The 25,286-nt window shown below is 41.6% G+C and overlaps 1 protein-coding gene across 9 annotated transcripts in view; it reads left to right on the top strand.

Annotated features, from left to right (window-relative positions):
• Positions 1-25,286, top strand: part of MAST4 (microtubule associated serine/threonine kinase family member 4) — a 690,306-nt gene that overhangs the window by 635,502 nt on the left and 29,518 nt on the right. For all 9 annotated transcript variants that reach the window (XM_056112657.1, XM_056112655.1, XM_056112653.1 and 6 more), the window contains 9 exons: positions 671-756; positions 8,165-8,373; positions 11,278-11,416; positions 13,277-13,409; positions 14,283-14,448; positions 16,275-16,376; positions 22,792-22,914; positions 23,120-23,232; positions 25,010-25,134. In XM_056112657.1, the coding sequence (XP_055968632.1) occupies positions 671-756; positions 8,165-8,373; positions 11,278-11,416; positions 13,277-13,409; positions 14,283-14,448; positions 16,275-16,376; positions 22,792-22,914; positions 23,120-23,232; positions 25,010-25,134 (1,196 nt within the window). The remainder of the gene's footprint in view (positions 1-670; positions 757-8,164; positions 8,374-11,277; positions 11,417-13,276; positions 13,410-14,282; positions 14,449-16,274; positions 16,377-22,791; positions 22,915-23,119; positions 23,233-25,009; positions 25,135-25,286) is intronic.

Raw genomic sequence — 25,286 nt, 5'->3', positions numbered from 1 at the left:
GGATTGAAATTTTTTTTTAATTATTTCTTTGTTTCTTGTTATCCTTTGAGAGCTAGACTTTCAAAAGTACCTACTGAAATGTTAACCGTAGTTTCTATTTGAAAAGGTTTGTTGAAACCATGGTAAGACTTATGTGTGAAGTGAAGAAAGCAGGAGTTCTGTGTTGGTGGTGTCACTCTTGACCTTTCCCAAGCCAGGAGGGTGGCTGTAGGAATGAAAAGTAGCTGTGGCTGGGGCAGGGAGGCCTTGTCCTCCACCAGACCAGGTGCGAGACTCCAGCCCATTCTTTTCTGAAAACCTGGAACCAAAAGGATATGTTAGCATTCATGAGACTGACATTGCAAATATTTACTAAGATGATATTCACTTGAGTTCGCTTCAGAGGTAAATTATAAAATTTGGAACTTTCAAAAGCCGGGCACCTTCATAGCCTGGAAATGTAGGTTCCTGTAGATGAGTCTGGGGCTGTGTCAGTAACAGTGGGGGAACATGTCCCGCCTGCCCTGGGACATTGATCTTACAGACTCTCTCTCTCGGATGTCTTTGCTGGAATCCTGCATTTCAGTATGTTCAACAGCAGAGCTCATACTTCAGATTTTATTTATCTTGGTATTAAAATAATTTTCTTGGATCTCAGAGGTTTTTAACACTTCCTTATTTTGTTTCCAAGAGCTCTAATGCTTCCCTGAAACTTCGAAGAAAACCTCGGGAAAGTGACTTTGAAACAATTAAATTGATCAGCAATGGAGCCTATGGGTGAGTAATTCAGGAAAACTCCATACTGCATCTTAGCACCTCTGATGAGTCTGAGGAATCAGGCCTTCACATTTTTCCTGTATCGAATAGCTGTTGCCAGAGACTTTAGTTTGCAAATCTCTGCTCCATCATTGACAGGCATAATGTGTGGCCATGCTAATTTCTTCACTGGATGCTCCATCGGGATACTTATAAGTGACCTGGTAGTTACTGCAGAGGGCCATGGAGGGCGATTTCTACAGGAAAGAAAATTTATTTCATGTCTGTTTCAGCCTCTTTTATTCTGAGCTTTTGGGTTCAGAACTACCTGACTTTTGGTTCCATACACAAACACACTTAGAGATTTGCATATGTGTGTGTGTTTGTGTGTGTATGTGTATAATGTATGCATATATTATAAATATATATGATCATTATACTACTGAAGTAACATTACTACTTTAGGATGAGCCAGTATTTTTCAGTCTGACCATATAACTATCAGTCAACCATGTAGAGAAGAATTTTAACTATGGGGGGGGTGGAAAAGCTGGTGTGACACATTTCTTTGCAGTTTTTGATGACAGCGGAATTGCTTCTCTGTTGAACTCTGTGCTCTCACCCGATCACATTAGTGGTATCCCCTTCCTTCGTCCATTGTTCATAGGCCCCTGAGTTTCTTTTCTTGGCACAGGATCACACTGACAGAATCCTTCTGAGTTGTTAAGAAAAAGTTTGAAAGAGTAATTAGTACCCAAACTAAGTCCCAATTCTTTGCAGGCAACCCCAAAACTCCAGTTTAATTAAATATTAATCCCAAATCCATCTGTCTATGAGGAGCTATAAACAATGCCAGAGACATTTAGTGCACATTTATCACACATCTGAGCAGATCAGATAAAAGCAATATTTGTCGTTCCACAGGGGATGTCTCCCCTTACATTTTTGTAACCTTTAATATTTTCCATGCCATTAATTTAGTGAGGAACTTAAATATTTGTGAGTCTTTCTCATGCCTCACTGATTTGTTTTAGGTTATGTCAAATGACAAACTACTTGCTGTGACTTCTGTGTGCGTTCTGATGTTTTATTTATACAATGTTTTATTTTCTTCAAAGATCTCCTTGAAACACTTCTACCAAAGAAAATTGTTTTATATTCTATAGTTGTTTGTGGGTTTAATTTTATTATTAATGTTTTTTTTTCTGATTGCCTGTTTTTAGTTATTTCTAGTTTTTCAGGTTTTCTGAGCATTTCTTTCTTAGGTGAAAAAGAGCAAACCTTAATTTTAGAGGGTCTCTGGATTTGAGCACTAACTAGGAGATATTATTGGGGGCAAAATTTCTGAAATAGGACATTCTGTGAAGCACCACTTTTATAAAACTTAGGCATATATCTTTGCAGTATTTGGAGTTCTAATTGGTTGTGTAAACTCATTTGTAGTGCAATTAAACCACTGTATAGTAGATGAGGTATATCACACTTTGGGGAATGGTTGGGAATATACAAGAAGTTAAACAAGCTGTGAATCAGTAAACACCCAGGATGCAGGCCAAGTCATTAATGGGCCCACAAGCTGCCTCCTGTAGGCTCTGCCAGTCTGCCAAAACTTCTTCACCACCCCCCCACCCTTTTGCTCTTCTCAGATTTAATTTCTCATTACACTTGTGACAGATTTTTTTCCAACATTTTAATTATTTTTAATTTGGAATTTCAGTGGAGCTACAGCTTTCCATCTACCCATTGCAGGCTTTGTGAATTGGCTGAGAAATAGATCCCTTCATGAGCAGCTAAGCCAGAGCTATGTGATGCTCTAGTGGGCGTCTGTGTCCCTGAGTCCCCTGCTCATGTCAGAGGCTTAGAGTGGTGCCACTTCGGTACCTCCTCCAACCCTGGCCATGCAGGGCACTGACCCGCTCTTTCAGAAGAGTGTCTGCCTCTCACAGTCTAACTTTTCATGCTTTTCTCCACATTGTACTCTTGACAGTTTGTGTTGTAAAATCAGTGTGCTGATTTAATGAACGATTTCCATACTCTGTTGGACATAGGTTGGGTTCTTACTTGGCTTGAAGTTAGACCTCCGTCATTCTTTTTTTTTCCTTTTTGAGGTCACACCTGGTGATGCACAGGGGTTACTCCTGGCCCATGCACTTAAGAGTTACTCCTGGCGGTGCTGGGAGGACCATATGGGATGCTGGGAATCGAACCCCAGTCGGCCGCAAGCAAGGCGAATGCCCTACTCACTGTACTATTGCTCCAGCCCCCAGACCTCCTTCATTCTGACTTAGCACTTTGTGGAAAACGAACACTGTGTGCTCAGCACCATGGGCAGTCTGTGTTCCATTGCATGTTCTCTTCTCACCATAATAATATCACTGTATGATATTACATCCACTTAACTACTAGTAGAAAAAAGGCATTGGACTCTCAGATCCATGCATAATTTGATGTGCATTAGTCTCTGGGGTCACTCCTGGCAGTGCTGAGAAACCATGTAGTGCCAACATGGGCCCCGGGCTTCCTGCATGTGAAACAAACATACTATCCTTTGAACTCTCTCTCTCTCCCCTTTCTCTCTCTCTCTCTCTCTCTCTCTCCATATATATATATATATATATGTGTGTCTTTCTCTCATACACCTTTTACTCTGACTTTCACCATCTCCATTGAGATAGGTACTTTTCTGGTAAGGACTTTCTCCTCTTGAATATTTTGGGAGATGGGGATGGGGGGACGGTTACCTGTGTCAGTACTCAGGGATTACTCCTGGCTCTGTGGTCAGGGATCATCCCTGATGGTGCCCTGGGAACCATATGGAGTGCTGAGACTCAAGCCCCGGTCAGCAGCATGCAAGGCAAGTGCCTTAACCCCCTTTATGATTACTCCAGTCCCATCCTGGATTTTAAATGACAACTTTGGATATTTTCAAAACGAAAGAATAAAATTGATTTAAAGTTTTCAGAATTTCAAAAACCATTTATTGAGGCAGGAGAAGTAGTGCAGGGTTAGCAGATTACTTGTACAATCTCGGACCCCGGTTCGATCCCTGGCACCCCATATTATTTCCTGGGCTCTGCCAGGAATGATCTCTGAGCGCGAAGCCAGGAATAAGCCCCAAGAACCACCAGGTTTGGCCCAAAAACTAGAGTAAAAACAAAACAATAAAAAAAGAGGAAACCCTTTAAATGTGATGGGCACACTCTTCCACTTTCTTTTTCTTTCCCTCCTTGATGAACATTGTCCTTCCTATCCCTCGAGGGGAGGGGTGGTCATTTTCCAGAGGCACTCGTGCTTGCACCTTGAGAGAGATCCCTCCTCCCACCCCTCCCCTTCCTTCCTCTCAGCTTTCCTCTGACACGCAGGCACAGCTCTCATTCCCACATGCAGATGTGCTCACACAGATCGTGCAGTGGGCTCTCATATCCATGCATAATTTTATGTGCATTAGACATTCATACTCCCGGAAGGACAGATTCATTCTGCTCCTGCTCCTGACAGTGTCTGACTCCGTTTCTCCCCACACATGCCTCAGTTCTGCATGGCTGAATGAAGCTTGGCTCGGTGAGAGCCCGGTTCCCTGGGTATCTGTCCCCCTGCATTACTTTTCCACCCGTGGCTTTTCCCGCTTCACAGGGAAGTCTGTGTAAGTAAATGAGACAGGAGCAGCTTTTTCGGAAGGAAGCAGAGAAATGTGCAGCTGACTGTTCAGTGTTACAGCCTAGGGAGGCTCAGTTCTGCCGAACAGGGCTAAATGTTCTGTTGGATGCTGTCTGTCTTTTTCTCTTTCCGAATGTTTACGTATGTGTGCATGTTTGCACACTGACTTAAGTCCGTTTGGAACATTTATTTAAAGGGATGGAAGAAAGGCCTATGTGAGGGACACAGTTATTACTAAATAAGCAGTTATCAACCTGACACAATACTATAAACCCCAGGAATGCTATTCCCAATGCAGTAGAAAAATGCAGAAAATGAAGGATATAACAGTAAACAAATAAAAATCCAATTATAGGACATTTAGATGAAAATGACTAGTTGACTTTTGCAGCTCAATCAAGATACGTATCTCCAAGGCAGTTCTATATCTCAAGTTACCTATAGGATTAATTTCATTTGGTTGAAGTATATGTCCTCAAGGATGAAGTGATTGCCTTAAGTGCAAGTCAAATCAAATTTTATGACCTGAATATCTGAAAATAACCACTGGAGCCATTTTTTACTTGCAAAGTGACATCTAGTCCTTATGCTGGACTTATTAAACTTGAAACATCTTTCTCTTTTGTTCTTTCATAAAATATGTATGTCTTTTCTTCCTTCATTTTGTATTCTCAGAAATTTTCTGAAAATTTATTCATAGAAGAAATGGCTATGCCCACATACCTAAAGAAAGGCTAATAGCTAAGAACTATAAGGCATTTATAGAACATAACATCACAAAACAGAGCCTTGAGCTGGAGAGATAGTACAGCAGGCAGGGCATTTGCCTTGCATGTGGCCAACTTGGGTTCAGTCCCCAGAATCCCATATGTACCCCCAAGCACTGCCAGGAGTGATTCCAAGTGATTCCAAGTACAGAGCCAGGAGTTACCCCTGAGCCTCAATGGGTATGGCCCCCAAACAAACAAAAACCCAAACCCCAGTCAATAAAATTTGGGGTGAAACTTGCTAAACAAATCTTTCCTCAAAGAAATGCTGATCAAACTTCCAAAGTTTTTCAAATTTCAAAAATATTGTGTTTTTTTTTTTGAAAAGTGCTCTCATTCACTTTGTCATGAAGGAAGTGAAAATGGCAATGCATTCTCACCTCACACCAGTGAGACTGGCACAAATCAAATAGACTAGAACACCAGTGCTGTTAAGGATGATAGGAAAAAAGAAGCTTTATCCATTGTTAGTGAGCATGTTGTTGGTTCAGCCTTGATAGAAAACAGCGTAGACACTTCTCCAAAATTTATGAACTAAGCTTCCAATGACCCAGAAGTTCCACTTCTAGACATCTACCCTAAGTGAGCATACATAGCACATGATAATGTCAAAAGTTGCAATGCTATTCACATTGGAAAAAATCTGGAAACAGTCCACAGACCCCAAAACAGATGGACAGATAAAGAAATTGTGATGTAAATATATACACAAAGGAATGCTAGTCTGTAAGAAAAAGATTCACTGCCGCAAGGCAGGAACTAGAGGATTATCATGCCCAGTGAAGTTAGTCTGCAGGAGAGGAAAAAGATACAGAGTGATATGTCTCATATTAAGACACAGTAAGGAAGTTAAAAAGGACCCATGGTAACTGTCCCTGAGAGTTGGGCTGCAGACCTGAATGTGCCCCGAGAGTACATAGTGGGAGTGACAGAGGCCTGGGAACACTGGTGGCTGACACTGGCTCTTTGGATGTGGGTGTGGTGTGGAAACACTGAACACCTGAAGCACTGCTATTAGCAGAATTATAAATCACTGTCACTGTCCTCTTGTTGTTCATCTTGTTCATTGATTTGCTCGAGCAGGCCCAGCAACGTCTCCATCATGAGACGTTGTTGTTACTGGGTTTGGCATATCGAACACGTCATGAGTAGTTTGCCAGGCTTTGCTGTGTGGGCAAGATACTTTCGGTAGCTTGCCGGGCTCTCTGAGAGGGGCGGAGGAATCGAACTCGGGTCGGCTGGGTCAGCCACATGCAAGGCAAATACCCTACCCGCTGTGCTATCACTCCATCCCAAATATGAAAGTATCAAAGGAAAAATGAAATGAAAAAATAAGTTAATGCTCGATTTAAAAAATGGCAACTTTATTGCTGTCTAAAGTCAGGGTGGAGTTCTTCAACTCATATGTGTAAAGAACCTCAGCACTGATGTTAAAATTTTAATATTAAATATATTTATAACAAGCTATTGAGAGAATTCGATATGCCAAACACAGTAACAACAAAGTCTCCAATGGAGACGTTACTGGGCCCGCTCGAGCAAATCGACGATCAACGGGAGGGCCTTTACCTCGAGCAAATACATAAAACATATTTTAATGTTAAACTTTTTAAGAAAGATGGAAACTATGCTGTATTTTAATTGAGTCAAGAATAGGCGGTTACTTTTTTAAAAAAATTTGCTTTATTTTTTCTTTTTAACAGTGTAAATTTTAAATTTTATTTGCAAATGATACTCTTTGTCGAAAAATGTCCTCTCCATAACACTTTCCCCCCAATGTTGAAGTTGTATTTAAGGAGAGATCAGGTTACTTCCTGTGTTTCTTTCCCACTGTCTTCCTTGGAGAAGCACACATTTTCTTTGGATCCTGACTTGGTCTAGTCAGCAATTGGAAAAAGAAAAGAAATTTGTAAAGGTCTCTAATCTGATTCAGAAGTAAATGACTGAGCTGGTTAATTACAAAGTCAGTCAGAGTAGAAAAATCATTTAAAAAATGTACTTTCAACATTTTAATTTAGCATAAGTATATATGTACATATATAGGTTAAATTACATATATGTATACATATATAAGTATATATTTAAGCTAAGTACATATCCACATTTATAAGTCCTTTGATGCATTGCCTTTTTAAAACAGCTGTACAAACCGTACTTACAGTAAGTCGTTTATGTTTTCCACGTTCAGCTTCTTTATACGTGGAAACATCTAAATACAGAAATCTAGATTTTTATTATTTTCTCTACTTTTGGACACCTCCCCCATTCTAAATTTTTAGGTGACCAATTCCTCTGATAACCTTTGGGGGTTGGGGGGGCTGATTTCTTCGTTTTCAAAGATCCCTAAGGTACCATAACAGGAAACTGTCGCCTTAGTCACTCAGAGAAAAAAAGTATGTCACCTGTAGCTGATGATAGAAAGGATTGAGCCCATGATATTTGTGGCTAATGGTAGACAGGATTGAGCCTGTGATATGTATGTGCTTTTCTTAATTCTTTCCTATTTTGAATTCTGTATCGAATTTTATTTATGGAAACGTTGAATGTATCAGCTACCTATTGGCAAATAGCTCTCTCTGAACATTGTCTCTTTCCTTCCTCTGTCATGAAGGGAAATTTGATGTCCTCTCTGTGGACTGTGAACTTTACTGACAGAGTTTAAAATAATCAATCTTGGACCAGAGAGGTAGTATAAGAACCAAGGCTGTCTTTGCCTGCCGCTGCTCTGGTCCACACATGGTCCCCCAAGCACTGCCAAGACTGATTGCTGAGCACAGACTCAGGAGTATGTCTTGAGCTGTGCTAGGGATTATAAACCCCCTTCATCTACTCCCTGGAGAATCAATTTAGCTAAATGTCTGTGTGATATAATCGGGTCCTGATGTCCACCATTGTCAGTTGTTGAGCTGAATTCTGGCTGCCATTGGAACTTTAATGGTCTCATGCTTTACTGTACCTCGAAGCTTCCTTTCTTCCCATCAAGCCCCTCTCGTGCTCTTTTTCAGGGCTGTCTACTTTGTTCGGCATAAGGAATCCCGGCAGAGGTTTGCCATGAAGAAGATTAATAAGCAGAACCTCATCCTCCGAAATCAGATCCAGCAGGCCTTTGTGGAACGAGACATCCTAACCTTTGCAGAGAATCCCTTTGTTGTCAGCATGTACTGCTCCTTCGAAACCAGGCGCCATCTGTGCATGGTTATGGAATATGTGGAAGGTAAGTCCATGTCACACCAGAGAACATGACACCCATGCCAGAAACGCTCGCTCCATTGTGTACCTGAAGCTCCTTCTCTCCATGAGAGTCTGGTTCCACCTAGGAACTGCAGTCGGGCAATGAGATGGCTATATTCCAGTCATTATCTGCTGGTAATTGCTCGTAAAGAGCTTGTTCTCCTCTAACAAAGGGAAAATTAGTGCTATTTGAAAAAAGAGGTTGTTTTTCTTTTTTAAATAGCTTTTAATCCTAACTAGGTCCTCTCAATTGGCCATTAAAGTTAGAACATAGGTGATGAGATTTTTCCCAACTTCTTTTTATCACAGGTAACAAAAACTTCATTACAGTTGATCATCATTTAGTGTTGGATGGGGGCTCCCATGGTGATAATCAACCAACTGGGCAGGACTGTTCAATGCAACAGTGGTCATGCGGTGTCAAGTATCGAACTCAGCCTCAAGCATATAAGACATGTACCTCTGACCCCTGAGCCATCTCCCTGGCCCTGCAATTGATCTTGTAGAATGAATTTAAAATAGGCCCTTTAGGCTTTACAGTATGAAATTAAGACTTAGGAGAAAAAAGATACAGTCAGGAAAATTTTGCTCTTTGGGGTTTGTAGTCTACATTTTAAATGTTCTAGGCAATTCTTATTTTCATCCCTTTAACTTCACATTTGTAACTTACTCATAAAGCCAAGGTGAATAAAGTAAAAAGGTTAGCAAGAACCAAAAAAGAAAAAAAATGGGATTCGAGTGATAGCACATCGGGTAGGGCATTTGCCTTGCATGCGGCCAACCCGGTTTTGATTCCCAGCATCCCATATGGTCCCCTGAGCACTGCAAGGAGTGATTCCAGAGTGCAAAGCCAGGAGTAACCCCTGAGCATCGCCAAAGCAAAAAAAAAAACACCAAAAAATGTCAAAGCATCTGATTTAAATTCTTATAATTTTTTCAACAGCATCACCCCAAATTGTAAAGCCCTAAGGCCCATCAACAGTCATTTACTTTGACCTTTTCATTTTGCAGATGAGTGAACTGAAACCCAAGAACCCAAGAAGGGTTGGGGGCTGACTAGACATTTTTTTCTTAGATGAGTCAGCCATATTCCTCTAAAAAAAGGGTGGGGGGCTGGAGTCACTCCCACCAACCCTTTCCCCTACTGTGGAAGTCTGTAAGTTCTCTGCTTGGGCCCTTCAGTACAGTTCTTTTGTCTGGCACTTCTTGGTGTGGGATGAGGAGTGCACATTTTGTGGTGCTTGAGCCTCCGTGGGATTAAGTCCCCCCAGGGATGGAATTGGGAGCTTTGTTCTTGTCCGTGCTCTCTCTTGAGCCACATTCCCAGTCCGACTAGATATTACTTAACGTAGATAGAAAACAAGATAAAGGTTGTCTGCTTTCTACCCATCATTTTTCTAACCACACTAATACTTTTTTTTTACTGATTCTCCTTGTGTTTATAAGCATTTGTCACATCTTTCATAAACATTGGCACTAGGCTAAATTCTTTGTGGAGATATCCTCATTCAATCGTTGCAACATGCTTTTATGATACAAAGAAAAGACCAAGACCAATTTACTTGAGATCTGTCTCGAACCATCTGAGATAGAATTTCGACTTCTGCAGACTTCTGATTCCATAATCTGTGTTTTGTATTGGTCTACTTCACATTGTTACCATGTGTGAAAGTTTTCCTGAGAATTCTTCAAATCTAAGTTCCATATCAGAACCAAACATGCCCTCCTTAACGGGGAAAGCAAGAAGAGAAGGTCTTGTGGTAACAGGGGGGTAAGGGTTGGGGGCTCAGCTCCCTCTATAGTATAGAAGTGAAATACCTATATTTCACTAAACTGCTAGATCCAACTCTACTGTTGGCACCAACAACTAAACTTAAATGATAAGAGTGATGGAGTCAGGTTGGGGGGGCAGGGGAAGTGGGAGGGAATCTGAGGTCACTAGTATTTGTAGAGGTGGGAACATCATATGCCTGTAAACTACCATGTACATCACAGTGTCTAGATAAAAGGAGTAATAAATTAAATGAATACTACTTATTTTTTCCCCTCTAGGTGTTAGCTTTATTCTTTTCTGGTAATCATTCTTTCTTTTTTTACTTTAATTTTTTTAATTTTAATGAATCAACCATGAGATACAATTATAGACTTACAAACTTGCATGCTCGAGTGGGCCCAGTAACGTCTCCATTGGAGACTTTGTTGTTACTGTGTCTGGCATATCGAATACGTCACGGGGAGCTTGCCAGGCTCTGCCGTGCGGGCGAGATCCTCTCGGTAGCTTGCCGGGCTCTCCGAGAGGGGCGGAGGAATCGAACTCGGGTCGGCCATGTTGGCTGCGTGCAAGGCAAACGCCCTACCCACTGTGCTATCGCTCCATACGTTTCAGTCATACAATGTTTGAGTACCCTCTACCCTTGCCCATTCTCCACCACCAATGTTTCCAGTAAATACTACTTCTTAAATACAATGCCTATACGTTTGCCTGGTGACAATTTTGTGAGGGTGTCTCCCCATCCAGCAATGCTCAGCAGCGTAGGGTTTACTCCCGACCATGTGAGCCTGACTGTTTTGGTACTTGGGTTTGGCAGTGAGTATTGGGGGCCCCAAGGACCACATCCAGCAGCAGCAATGCAGTGGGGTGTCATATCAGAGTCGGGCCATGTGCATGCTAGGTATGAGCCCCAGCTCCTTACACTGTCTACTGGCCCCAGTGCCGACACGCCTTAGAAACATAATCACTTCCCATGCAGCCTCTCTGTATAAATATGAGAGACCATGTCTGTGGGGAGATGCCTTTCTGCTATGAGATGCTGCCGTGGAGGCTGGTGGACATCTTGCTCCCTGAGTGATGGGGCATGTCCTTGTCTTTTTCCTGTGTTCTGCTTAGGGGGCGACTGCGCAACGCTGATGAAGAACATGGGTCCTCTTCCTGTCGATATGGCCAGGATGTACTTTGCCGAAACAGTTCTGGCCTTGGAATATCTGCATAATTATGGAATTGTGCACAGGGATTTGAAACCAGACAAGTATGTATGCTAATGAAACACATGGCTTCTAAAATGTAATACAAAAGGCTTTCTTCGGTGTATTAAAAATTCTTTTTAATGCTGCTTTGGCACATTTCTCTGGATGAATTCTTATTATTTTATTTTTTTAGTGTGGTAATTTTTATGGATTGTTTTATCAGTAGCAATTCTTCTAAAAATATTTTACGAAAAGTCAAAAACATGCTTATAATTCTGGAGATAGAAAATTTTTGTTTTATTTTGTTTATTTGATGGGGGGTCAGTTTGGTTTTGGTTTTGGGGCCACATCTGTGGTGCTAAGGATTTACTCATGACTCTGTTCTCTGACATCATTCCTGGCAAGTGATGGGGGTAGGGATAGCATTTGTGGTACAGGAGATTAAACCTGGGTCTGCAGCCTACAAGGCAAGCCAAGTGCCTTACCTGCTGTGTTATCTCACTGGTCCTAATCTTATAGATATGTTTGGTATACAAAGTGTTTTAAATATCTGTAGGATGCTAGTTGTTCTCCAGCCAGATTTTGTATTTGGATGTTACTTAGATAATCTATCTAGATGCCATAATGTTATACTAGTTACGAAAGTCTATTTAACTCAGAGCCTAACTTTTTCTCTTTGTGGACTTCATTTTCTCTGATTTGTGATACAGATAACCTATTTTCCTTCATCCTTACACCATTTATTGAACATTTCACATTTCCTCCAATTTGAGACATCATAAAAGCATTTTGCATGTTAATATGTAAAGATGTCAAGTATGTGGAAATTTTATAAAATTAATTCATGCTCATTCCAGAAAATTTGGAAAGTACAGAACAACATAAAGAAAATTTTCAGTCACAACATTACCAAACAAAGCAGCTATTAAAAAATTTGGCATGTGTCCTTCCAGTCACTCTAAAAAAATGTTAAAAACCCACTCCTTTTAAATTTATAATTACACTTATCTTTTTTTCCTGTAAAATAAAATTTGCTGTCAGTGTGGGGCTCCCATGTGGTGCACAGGAGGCAGGGGGCCACTGCTGATGATTTGTGGCATATCAGAGTCACCCAGAGGGTGAGGGGAAGATGTGTGTTGAGTATCAAAGCCCCTTCATCATCTTCCCAGCCCTGAACTTAAAATATATATATATGTATATATATGTATATATGTCAATTCATAAAACTGTCAAAGGTGATTTTTTTCCTCCCCAAGTATGAAAAATGTAAGTTTGGTGACTAATGAGTAGAAATTTAAATTCAGTTTAGAAGTTGAAATCTCAGGCAGCACTATATTTTTCTCAAGTTCTTTCTCTTCAGTCTTGTCTGAGTCACAGATGGGTTGCTTGTCTTAGTTCTTGCGGGTGAGTGGAATTATGGGTAGCCCCTTTCTTATTTTCAGAATGGAGAGATGTGAGAGCTGAATTTTCTCTAAGATTTTCAAATTGCAGATGATACTCTGTGTGGCTCCATCACAATAATCAACTGGAGGACTGAAATACAGTGGGCAGTGGTCAGGGTGCTTGCCTTATAACCAGATGGTCCAGGTTCAATCCCCAGCACTGCAGACGGTCACAAGCCTCATCAGGAGTGATCCCTGAGCACCCGAGATGTGCCCTGATAAACAAAATGAGCAAAGCCCCAATTCAGCTGGGCTTCATTGCCAGCCCTCCATGGTGAATTGCACTTCGTTACCAGATACCAGAAAATAATGTTAGATTTTATTGTGACTTTTTACCTTTGGGGCTAGGTTTGGTAATCAGATGGATACGGTGGATACGAGTAGTTCATTAAAACCTCTTACAGATCGGCAGGGGTGGGAAGCTAACTAGGAACTAGAATATCCAAAGTGAATATTGTCATCTGTTCATCTGCTTCATAGCTTGCTGGTCACCTCCATGGGGCATATAAAGCTGACAGATTTTGGATTATCCAAGGTGGGCCTGATGAGCATGACTACCAACCTTTATGAGGGACATATTGAGAAGGATGCTCGAGAGTTCCTGGACAAGCAGGTAAGCCTGCATGCTGTTCACTTCCAGAGAGAAATTCAAAGTACCGTATTGCTAGTGAAACAGGGATTCAACTTGTGTCGGCCACCTTCACCTTGGGACTGTGGGTTTAGATGTCTGTATAAGCCTTACATTTAATAAAGTGCAAATTGCTTCCATTTTTCTCTCTGGGCCTCTTTCAACTGTCCGCTCATCCACATTCCTCCCCCACCATTATGGTCTATTAGCAAGACGAACGATCTAATTGCACACAAGTGAGAGTGTGAGAGAGACAAATGGAGAACTGTTTTCATGAGGAACTCCAGAGTCTCGGTAGAGTACTCGTGAAACTCATGATGCATCGTACAATCATGGGTGCTAAAATCCAAGCCATGGCCCATTTCCCTTTAAGCATGCCTCATTACCATGCGCCCACAATCTGCTCATTGTAAAGTTACTTAAGGTAAACACATCTCAACTGCCATGCTTGTATGAAGTAACCAAGAGGGGAATATGTTTTGATCAGATAAGCTCTTGAACTATCTCTGCTAGGGACAGATTATAAAAATACATTATTATTTTGAATTTAAGGGCAACAATGTTTTTTAATGCTGTAAAATTAGTGAAACAGCCAGTCAGGTTCAGGTCGTTGATTTGAAATTACACATCCTTTAACGTTGGGGCAGCATTTTATACTTGACCTTTTTTTAGAAGTGAAGTAATTCAATTCTTTTGATATTAGAGACACTGACTGAGAGTTACTGTTCATTCTTATCCCAGTGGTTCCATGTGGTTGAGCAGGTGCATTCTGATCAAAATAATTGGTGTTTAACCATCTTGCTCATTGTAATTCATGTCTAATATTTTAATTATTCTAATATTGCAATCATCTCTTAGGTCTGTGGCACACCTGAATACATTGCACCAGAAGTGATTCTGAGGCAGGGCTACGGGAAGCCAGTGGACTGGTGGGCCATGGGAATTATCCTCTATGAATTTCTGGTTGGATGCGTGCCATTCTTTGGGGACACTCCAGAAGAGCTATTTGGACAAGTCATCAGTGGTAAATATCATCAGTCATTTATCTTTAAGCCACTATTGGGAAGAAAGTATTTTATGCAATTCTGTGGTGTATTGCAGTTTTGACTACTAAAATGTTAACCTGTATCACATGGCTTAGCCAACAAATTAAAAGAACTCACTCTTCATAGCACATAACTGACTTTCAGAATCTCCAGAGAACAATTTGTGCTGAAAATTGATCTGAGGAAGTTTTGTTAACATGGAATTTGGAAGTGTACTAGCAGTGTAACCAACTTTTATGGTGTGCTTTTTCTGCAAAAGAAATTGGTGTGGGATTTGCAAATGATTGCACTGCCATCCAGTCAACTCCCTTTCCATAAGAGGAAAGTTGCACCCGGGAAGAAAAGGTTAATGTGGGTAACATTTACATAAATGGGGAAAATGGCTAATGGTACAATGAAGAAATGAACAAAAATGTAATAAACCCTAAAACAAATGTCTACCAAATAATAAATAATGAGAATGGGAAGGAAGCAAATTTAATCCACAGATTGTTAATGATTTCATTGGTAGTGGTTATGGTGTAATGTTATTTCTGTAACAGCTGTTCATCTTTCATTTAAAATTCAATAACCTTTAGATTTTAACCTGCATGCTGACCCCAACTATTGTTATGTGGCTTGTGGCAAAACTAAATGATAATTAAATAGACTCTATTACTACCCTACCTGCTGTTTTTATAAATTTCCCTGAAGCATAGATCAAAAGAGCCTCTGCTCCCTAGAGTTGGAGAGGCCCCTGTGCCAGCTCCGTCACCCACCTCTGGTCCATTCTGCACTGCGCTTCCCTGATCTGGCAGTTGAAAGAGGGGGCAGTTCATTCTGGAAGGAGGAGTTCCTTAATCACTGCATTGTTTTCTGTCAGTGACTAGACAGGCAGACATATTTGTAAACTTGAACAAAATAGATTGGTAAGTTGCCTGCAGTGTATAACCCCTCATACAGTATCTGAGCTGTTTATGGATTTATAACTAGGCTGTTTTCTGATATACCAAGGCCTGAATGGCAAGAGGAATCAACTGTTTAATTAACACAAGCAGCAAATGCTGGCTTTGTTCGCCATGCCTTACGGCTCAGATGCATATTCATGTTTTATTTTCCAAATCAGATTTAAACGGCAGCCGAGGAAGCTAGAGGCAGGCGCACATGGAAATAACTCATGTTTTTATTGCATTTCCATGGCACAAGCATGCACACCTCTCTTCAGGCAAACTCCTTTAGAATGTAGAACATATTGTAATATTTATGGCAGATTTTAAATACTTGTATTACTGTGATGACTTGTGGTTTATTTTACCCCCTTCTTTGGTTTTAGCATTTTGACCTTTCCTTTGTCTCTGAAAAGGGTTATGTGCCCAGAATTATTTCTTGCTCCTGGGAGATGAGGAGCACAATGACTTTAAGAAAATTCTGAGCTGCGGAGAGCAGGAGAGGAAGTGTTACTCTCAGATGATTCCTGGAAGGGTGGGCTCCCGGAATGCAGGTGTTTGGCATTTTCAGTCTCAAGTCTTCTTAATAACTGGCAGGAATGCTTTGTTGTGAGACAAATCCATCAAAGAAGAAAATTAACCCAGAAACCAAAAAACAAGTGAAAAATCGTGGCTTATTAATAAAATAACCTCTCTTGGGTTTGTTGGCTGTCCCTAGAAATCAGCTGAAATTCTTACTAAAATGCAAGCTGTGATTCAGTGAGTCAAGTGGGGCGTAAAATTCTGCATTCTTAACAGAATCCCAGGTGATGTCCACACTCTGCCACTGAGACCATTCTTAGGCTGATAAGATGGCAAATGACTTTTCTTCCTTTTAGATGAGATCAACTGGCCTGAAAAGGATGAGGCTCCACCCCCTGATGCTCAGGACCTGATCACCTTGCTCCTCCGGCAGAACCCCCTGGAGAGACTGGGAACAGGTTAGCTGGCTTGTGCTTGCCTTTTGCTAATAGGCAAGAAATAATGTTGTATGTGGAGCACTTGGAGGGTTTTGTTTGTGTGAGTGTGTGTGTGTTTTTTTAGAGGAAACATCTGTTCATTGTTGTAGAACATGATTGCAACATGGTATAACAATAATTTGGAAGTTTTTTTCTGGTTCAGAGCAATATGTATACTACAAGGATTGTCGAGTTTGGTTTTGTTTTTGTCTTTTCATTGCTGTTGTTGCTTTTGCTTTCTGTAAAGCAGAAGTGACTCTTAATTTGTTTCAATAAATAGAATTTCTCTGGGGGGCAGGGAGCCTTGCGGCCCATATATTTCTTCTGTCCAGAAAAGCATATGCCTTAACTAATTTGAGACAGAAGTTATAGAGCGTTTCTGAGGTTTTCGGAAAGGGGATCACAGCGCCTCCCTGATTAGGCGTAGAGGGGCCATTCCTGGAAGGCCGAGGGATCAAAGTGGTGCTGCTCTTAGACCAAGCTGTGGCTGGGATGCAGGGATTCGACTCTGGCAGTGTGCGTGCATTCCAGCACTTGGCACTTTAGCCTCAGCTCTATTTGGGGCTTTAAAGCATTGAAGTGTTTAAAATACTCCCATACAGATTTAACCTAGCACGCTACTAACTACCAAATGAGTACCAGGGGTTGAACCATTTGGCTTTTATCTAATCAGCACCGTGGCACAAAAAAAGGAGATTAAAAACTGTTAGCTTTCCAAAATAAAAATAAAAACTGTTAGCTTTTAAGATTAAGGAGATTGTAGACTGGGGATATAGCTCACTGGCATTGTGTTTACATGTGAGAAGCCCTGGGTTCTGTTTCTGGCACTGAAAAAGAGGCTTTGTTTTTAAGGGGTTTTTTTGTGCTTATTAATTTTTTTCTGATGGTTCTACCATTTTTTTTTTGGTTCATGCCCTCTTCTTCCTTTCCTTCTTTCCATTCTAAATATGACTTAAATTGCCTCCAATATAGGAATCCCAACAAGTTTCAGTTGTTAAATTTTTCTAGATTGGATTAAATATAGGCATACCTACACATTCACTGCAGACACTAGCCATAATGTTCATCTGTTAAAATTGTTGACTTCATGGGTTGTTTACTTTATTTCATTCTATCATATTTTGGTAGAAATAACAGAAAATACTGAAGAAAAAATCTCACCCCTTATTTCCAAAACAAAAAGCATTTGCAAAAGCTCCAAATATTAATCATGAGTATTCTTCGCATTTTCCAACCATTCTTTATTGGCGGACTCTATTCATGGTTAAGAATAGAACGCCATATTACCAGCGCTTAAGGTGGCACATTAAAACCCACAGGCTAAATCTTTATTCTGTAAACAGAGATTCATTGAACATAGCAGTGGCACTCATTCACATATTTATTGTCTGTGGCTGCTCTCATGCTACAGTGGCAGAACAGTGAAGAGTCAAGACTGTGTGGCCCACAAAGCCTTAAGTATTTACCTCTCGGCTCTTTACAGAAAAGTCTTGAATACTTCCAAGAAACTAAAAAATTTGGACTTCTTGGGGCCAGAGAGATAGTACAGCAGACAAGGTGCATCTTTTGCACATGGCCAATGCAGGTTCAATCCCTGGCATCCCATATGGTCGCTGAGCACCGCCAGGAGTATTCCTAAGTGCAGAGCCAGGAGCAACCTCTGAGCATGACTGGATATGACCCCAAAACAAGCCCAAAATTGTTTCACTTCTAAATAAGTCAAAGAAATCAGGGTGTAGTGATTTCACACCTTCGCCCTAGAATAGGAACACATCAATCCCAATAACGGGAAAATATTAATTTGAAAAGATATACACAGGCCTATGTTCTTTGCAGCCCTATTTAGAATAGCAAGATCTAGGAACCGTTTGGATGCCCAGATGAGTAGATAAAGAATATGTGGTATATATACATGATGGCGTACTCTCAACTATGAGAAAACATGAGGTCTTGCCTTTTACTTTAACATGGAGTAATCTAAAGGGGGTCGTGTTAAACAATCTCTGTCAGAGAAGGACAAACTCAAGATGACCTCATTCTTATGGGGTATATGAAGAAGCAAAGGAAGGGAATGGCTAATGGCCAAAACAAACCATTTTTGTTTTGAAAACAAATCCTTAGATTCTGACAACAGAACTGAAGTTACCACCCAAGGGAGGAAAGGGGAAGGGAGGTTGGGGCAGACTTAGAAGGGTGTACAGGCAGTGATAGAGGGGTTTTGGCATTTTGGTCCAGGTTGGGTGCAGTGACTTTGCACATCAAAAGCACCAACATTATTGTAAAAAAAATATTTCTGAAACTCAGGACTTAAATGAAAAATCGTTTGACTGAGCCCCTTGTTCAGGTACCATGTGCCTTTTTGTGCCTTCTCACAGTAGATGACTGTGCCTTTATCTAGGAGACAGTGCAAGGGGAAGTTGGGGCACAGCCACTACAGTCACTTTGTCAGAATCTAAAGGTATGAACAGGTGCGTTTTGTTTTCCTTTCCACAACTCATTTCTTCTTCTGTAAATTGGAGCTCATGGTAGGACCATTAAACAGGACAATTAGCTGGAGACTATGCCTGTTAGGTAAGATGTTAAAAACCAGGTGTGACTGCTGTCTTATCTCTATTTGTGCTGCATGCCTCTCTTAACAGAGGAGATCCCAAAATAGTGGAGGTGCTCTCACTTAGGAGCAGAGTGCAGCCAGGTCCTGGAAGACCATCCTTTCCCATGGGCTTGTGTCTGTATCACATGGAGCAGAAGAAAACAGCCCCAGTTGATGCTGAATGAAATGAAAGGATAATCTTCAAGGACCTGCCTTTGTTAGAAGTCATTTCACTTAGTGTCACTATTTCCTACAATCTCGTCCGCATTAGACAAGGCGCGGCTGCTTCATATTTCTTCCCTCTCTATTGGTTTTCTTCTCTTCTGTGGTGACTAGAAAATTTGTTCTTCCCTGCCCTCTGTGACCTGCCGTCAGATTTACTTTATGGGCCAAGAGAGATGAGTAGTTGACAGAAAAAAATGTGTGTCAAGGCTCTGGATGGGATTGAATTGAGAGGAATGGTTTTTACTCACTTGAGTCAAGAAATGAAACGCAACAGCATTGTCAGACTCTAAGGATGCTTGTATCTATCCAGATACCCAGCTATCCCTGAAATAGGTCCTAATGTCTGACATAAGATACTGGCATAGGTGCTTTCTTCCCGTCTTTTTCCCATTGGTGTTCAAGGGTCAGTTTAAAGAATTTATCCCACTTATAAGTTTCTCCATTTCCCTCCTGAGAATTCTTGGCTCCTTCATTGGATGTGACTTCAGGAGACAAGGCCAAGACGAGAGTTAGCGATCCTTGTTTCTATGTTAGTTGCCGTAAGATCTCTCTGCACATTTTCTCTTTGACTGTGACTTTTGGTCTTTTCAGGGTTTGACAGTTCGAGAAGCAAATTGCCCAACAGAAGTTCAAAAGAGACATTTATAAGGACCCTGCCCAAGCACTTAGCATTGTCAAGAAGTGCTTGCCAAACAGGCAGGTCCCCTGTGACAGGTCCCAGTAGGGCCCAGATACTGAAGCTGGGAGTCCCGCAGGCCTGCCATGCCGTTTCTAGTGACAGCGTTTTGGATTTAATGCATACTTAGCGGGCAAAATAATGCACCGTGAAAATGTGCGAATGCACATTTGCCCGAGAGACTAGAGAGGCTGAGAAAAGGGGTGTGAAGAACATAATGGATGTTTAAGAAACTTCCATGAAAGGAGAGAAACACTCTAGGGAGAACATTAGTGCCAAAGCATAACTTGCAATTTGGGAACTTGTCGTTCTGGAACTAGACTTTTGAACTTGCAAAGTGTTGAGTGGCAGGCTAGCTCACTGGACTTTAGAGCTGCTCAGATGTGACTGACTTCTACCCATGTACCAGCTGGGAGATCCTGAGTCCTTTCTTCATTATCCTGAATCTCAGTTTCCTAACCTGTGACAGTAGGAATGGCTTATACTTCACAGGTTCAAGTTCTCTGTGAGGAATAAATGCAGGTATGTTCAGGAAGGCCTCCAGTGCAGTAACCTATGCAGTGACATATACAGGAGCTAGTGATCTCCCTCCCATCCCTTCACAAGGAATTCTGACCCTGAGTGCTATCCTTTGCATAGGTTCCTGTGTCTAATGAATTGCATTTCCATCACAGTAACATTGTGCTGTGCTCCTTTAATTCTTCTGTTCCCAGTTCTCAATCTTTGTAAAACTGCTTGAGAAATAGGATCCAGTGACAAGCTAGCCCTTCTCAGTGGGATGTGGAAGGCAAGGGGTAAAGAAATGGGAGTTGTATCCCCTGTGTTCTTTGACTTTTTAGGGAGGATTTGTTTGTCATTTTTCAGAAGTGAATGCTTCTCACCACCTTGGGTCCCAATGGGTGGAGGGCAAGAGAGTGAAAAAAGATTTTAAAAAAAGACACCCACAAAGCATTTGATCTGGGCATGTTGTTCCATTCTAAATAACTGTGTTTTTCTGGGTGAAGTTGAATGATCTCAGCACCTCAAAACTGTTGTTTGGCCCCCAAAACAGACACTGAAGGGCTAGTCTGCTCTAGTTTGCTGTGTAGCATGTGGACCTTAAGTAGGGCTGGACTCTTGGACTCTTTAACCATTAGGGTGAGAGAGTTGGATGTATGAATATGCAGTCCCTTTGACTTGTCAAAGAGAAGAACCCTAGAAGACAGTGCTGCTGGCAGCTGTGTTTGGGCTGGGGAGTTGTAGTTTTGATGAGTTTAGAGCCAGAGGACTGGAGTACGGCCTCCATAACAGGGTCAAGAGATTACCAGATTTGGTGTTAAGATTGGGTCCCTAGGAGTGGCAGTTCAGAATCCATTTACAGATTGAGAGATGGCAGGGTAGCATCTAAATTAAATATGCTTCCCTCTTCCCTGGCACATGGAATTAGGATACTGAAGATGGGCATGGGTGTTTTGACCCCTTGGGAGTTTAGATTCCCCACCGATCTATAAAGCAAGAGCTGATTTTACCCAGGGAGGCTTTATTTGCTTATCCTTAGTTTCTCCACTCACAAATGGCGCTGGTAATGCCAGTGTTACATCATGGCATTACTTTTAATGAATCAGTGGAAGGCAACGCTGCTCCTAGCATCTAGAGAAATGTTCATCCACATCCACCTCAAATCCCAGCTGCTATTGCAATTGCCATTGTGATCAACACGTACCTCAGCATGATGCCAGAAATGTGGAGAAACTTGGACAGAGATTCTCATCAAGCACTGTGTAAATAAGAATCCGTTCTCCCTTCGGGGAGAATTCCATTGTTTTCAGATTACCAGTTGTCTGGTTGGGCTTGGAGCTCCAGGCAGTACACACCCTGAGTTAGCCTGCTGGGACCGAGCTCCATGTTTGAAGCAGACAGTTCTCTTGCTCGAAGATCCAATCCCGTTTTCCAGTCAGCATACATTTCTTCTTTGTTTCTTTCATACCCCACCCTACTGGACAAGATAAAAAATTGGGTAACAAGTATATGAGGCATTTACATCCCAGCTGATTAGACCCTGATATCAGTCAGGGGAGAAATCCCTCTTCCTCAGGATTACTGTAATTATTTTTATTTCAGTGTAATCTTCTTCGTCAATGGTGTGTCTGTGTTTATCAGGACACGGGCCTGATTTTATGATTTTATAACATGTGTATCATCTCTTACTGTGGAGGATAATAAAATATGTTTGAGGGATCTTGCCCTTCAGAAATTACTCTCTGTAAACACAAACTAAATTAATAACATTATTTCCCTGTCATGCTGACTTGGCAAAAAGGTGTGTAAAACTCTGGAATTGTGATTGATTTTCACCACATGTGTGATCAATCTATCCAACGGGCTTGCCAGTTCTTACCTAAGAAGAATTAGTAATCCAGGGAATCGAATTCCTCCCAATGCTAATGAGCAGTCCAATAAAATTGAATACTAACCATTATATGTTACTCAGGAAAATTCATCTTTATTACCCTAACCCCTCTGGAAGGAAGTATTGCTGTGAATACATTTTGTACCTTGTTTGGATTTCTTTGGGGATTGTCCTGAGCAAACCCGCTTTGGGCCAACACACACCCACGTCCCAGGTTCAGCATAATGTGATTTTAAGTAGCCACATCATTAGCCCTTAAAAAATGGAGGAAGTCATGGAAAAATTAACAAAGAAAAAGTGTGTCCTAGCAACTGCTGTTAATCAGATCAGCTCCCCTTCTGGTAAATGGTGGGGAAAATTGGGGAAGGTATAGGCTTGTGGGATAAAAGAGTGAGAGGACCCTGACGGCTCCATTTCCCTACTGTTAAATATTGGAGGGTTGTTGTTCTTAAAAACAAGCATTTACCTTTGCGTAAAGGGTTGGTTTAATACTTTGGTTCTGTCCTTCTCCTCTCAGGGGGTGCATATGAAGTCAAGCAGCATCGATTCTTTCGCTCTTTAGACTGGAACAGTTTGCTGAGACAGAAGGCGGAATTCATTCCCCAACTGGAATCCGAAGATGACACAAGTTATTTTGATAGTATGTGCATTATCTGACATACAGTCATTGTTTTTGGCTTTTATTTGGGAGGAAATTTTCTTCCTCTGTGGTAGAATTTTTCCATCTCAAACCATTAAGTTCTTAAATAGAACGTTGCTTTGCTGTAGAAATGCAGAGTTCAAATATTAACACAAAAAGCTGAAATTGAGAGTAATTACAATGGTGCCTGAATGTTTCTCTGCAGCTCGGTCAGAGAAGTATCATCATATGGAGACTGAGGAAGAAGATGACACAAATGATGAAGATTTTAATGTGGAAATAAGGCAGTTTTCTTCATGTTCACATCGGTTTTCAAAGGTAGGTAGATTATGGCTTTAAAAAAATACATTCTCTCTGATGTCATTCCCCCCCCCCCCCCCCCACCACCACCACCTGGACCTAGAGTTGGTACCCTTACACAGCTGGGCAGGATGAGAAGAACCACAACTATTTCGGGGTCTCCTGCATATAAAATTCTTTGCTCTTGGAATGTTACCCCATCACCTTGATAACCCAGAATCCCCACCCACTGTGCCAGAGTCTGTTTCCTCCTCTCTGGGTGAGTTTCCTCTTTTTCTTGGAGGCTTTGCCTTATGCTCAATGCCATGTCTGTGGGGAAGTGATATCCGGTGCATCTCTGGCCATCACTCTGCCAAAGATATGATAAGGGGTGCCAGACTGAGGAGGAATCCCCCCTTTTTTTTCACTTCACAAGGAATAACCCTGACCTTGGCGTGAGGTGCCTGCTAGCCCAGAGCAGAATCCAGTGCAAAGGAGAGGGTTCCAACTAGCCCTCAGCAAAGCCCACTGGAAGCAGCTGACTATGGAATAAGTGGTCAGAGATGTTAGAAATTTCAACAAAGGGTCAGTGAGAGGTCAGGCTGGGATTTTGAAAATGGTAGACAGCATTCAAGTGGGTGCTTAAGAGAGAAACTCTTTTATGGATAGTGGTAGAACTCAAACAAGCAAATCCACAAGACCTGATAGTCCTGAGCCAGAGTCGGGCCCAAGGAGGATGGAAATGAGCCCAGAGCCCTCCCTGTCTCCGTTTCGCTATTTTTAGTAGCTCTATATATCTGCTGTTGCCATGGCATTTTGCATGATGATTGTTTAGCATTTCTATAGCATTTGGTGATTTGAAAGTGTTCAGTACCTTTCTCCAAGCAATTGGTTCGACTGCATCTGCCAGTCATCCAGCCAGGTTTGTGTTGATAGGAAGTGCACTGGGAGGTTGGGGTTTCCCTGGTGGGGTCCATGGAAAGTCTGACCCCAAGTCAGATTTTGGACACACGGAGCATGGCTTCGACCACTACCACTTTCTGGACTGTCACCAGCCTTTGGACACTTTCCTTCCAGCGGTGACCTGTTCTTGAACCTAGCTGCTCTTCCTTCTACTAGATCATAGGTAGATGGTCTCTGGGCCCACCCAAAGGGCGGAAAGCTTCCTACATGGTGCTATGGGCCTTCCTTCTTTCCTGTGGGGTAGTCAGGATTCTGAGGTCGACCTGTGTTTTTCTTGAGTTCTGATCCCTTCGAATTCCTTTCCATAGAAAAGCTGTCTGGAATAAGCCAAACAAAACATCTGATTTATTAGCCAAGCAAAAATCTGATTTATTACCAAATATGTGTCACATTTTTGTTCCCTCCCCATATGCATTTATACGTGCATAAGTCATCATACAGGTGATTTATTCTTCCCTTTGTGTCCAATTCGACTTTCTCCTTTCTACCTCTGACTGGTGGCCATTAACTCTTCTTCTGAAATTTTCTTTCTCTGATTGACTGTTTGCTTACAAAAAAAATCTAAAGTTTACATTGTTCCAACACTGGAAACCCCAATGTACCATGCATTTTGTTTGCAGATACAGAGTCTATAAGTAAATGTGGTGAGAAGGTCATGAATTTGTGGCTCCCCACTGCAAAAGAAAAGAATATATATTGACTCCACTCAATGGCATTGAAATGGTCTTTCTGAATACCCAGTCCCAACTCAAACATTACTCTCAGGTTTTCCTCCTAAGACTTGATTTGGTTTTTCCTTCCTGACAAACTCTTTCAAGAAGATATAATAAAGCACTGACTCCCTGCCTTCCAGGTTTTCAGCAGCATTGACCGAATAACTCAGAATTCAGAAGAGAAGGAAGAGCCCGGGGACAAAACCAAAAGCACAGCCTTGCCATCCACAGAAACGCTAAGCTGGAGTTCGGAATATTCAGAAATGTATGTGAGATGCCTGCTCAGGAAACTCGGAGGTAGCAGCCACTCCGGGGGGTTGTTGCACTGGAGTTCCCCGGAGGGCTGTGAAACACAGCTGCTCAGCTTATTCAGTTTCCAGCCCTGTAGATGCAGGCCAGGGGTGGGGATGTGCATTC

Source organism: Sorex fumeus, unplaced genomic scaffold, assembly GCF_029834395.1.
Source record: "Sorex fumeus unplaced genomic scaffold, SorFum_2.1 ptg000018l, whole genome shotgun sequence".
In the NCBI taxonomy this organism is placed as follows: Eukaryota; Metazoa; Chordata; class Mammalia; order Eulipotyphla; family Soricidae; genus Sorex; species Sorex fumeus.
This window is presented reverse-complemented; position numbering and strand designations above follow the sequence as displayed.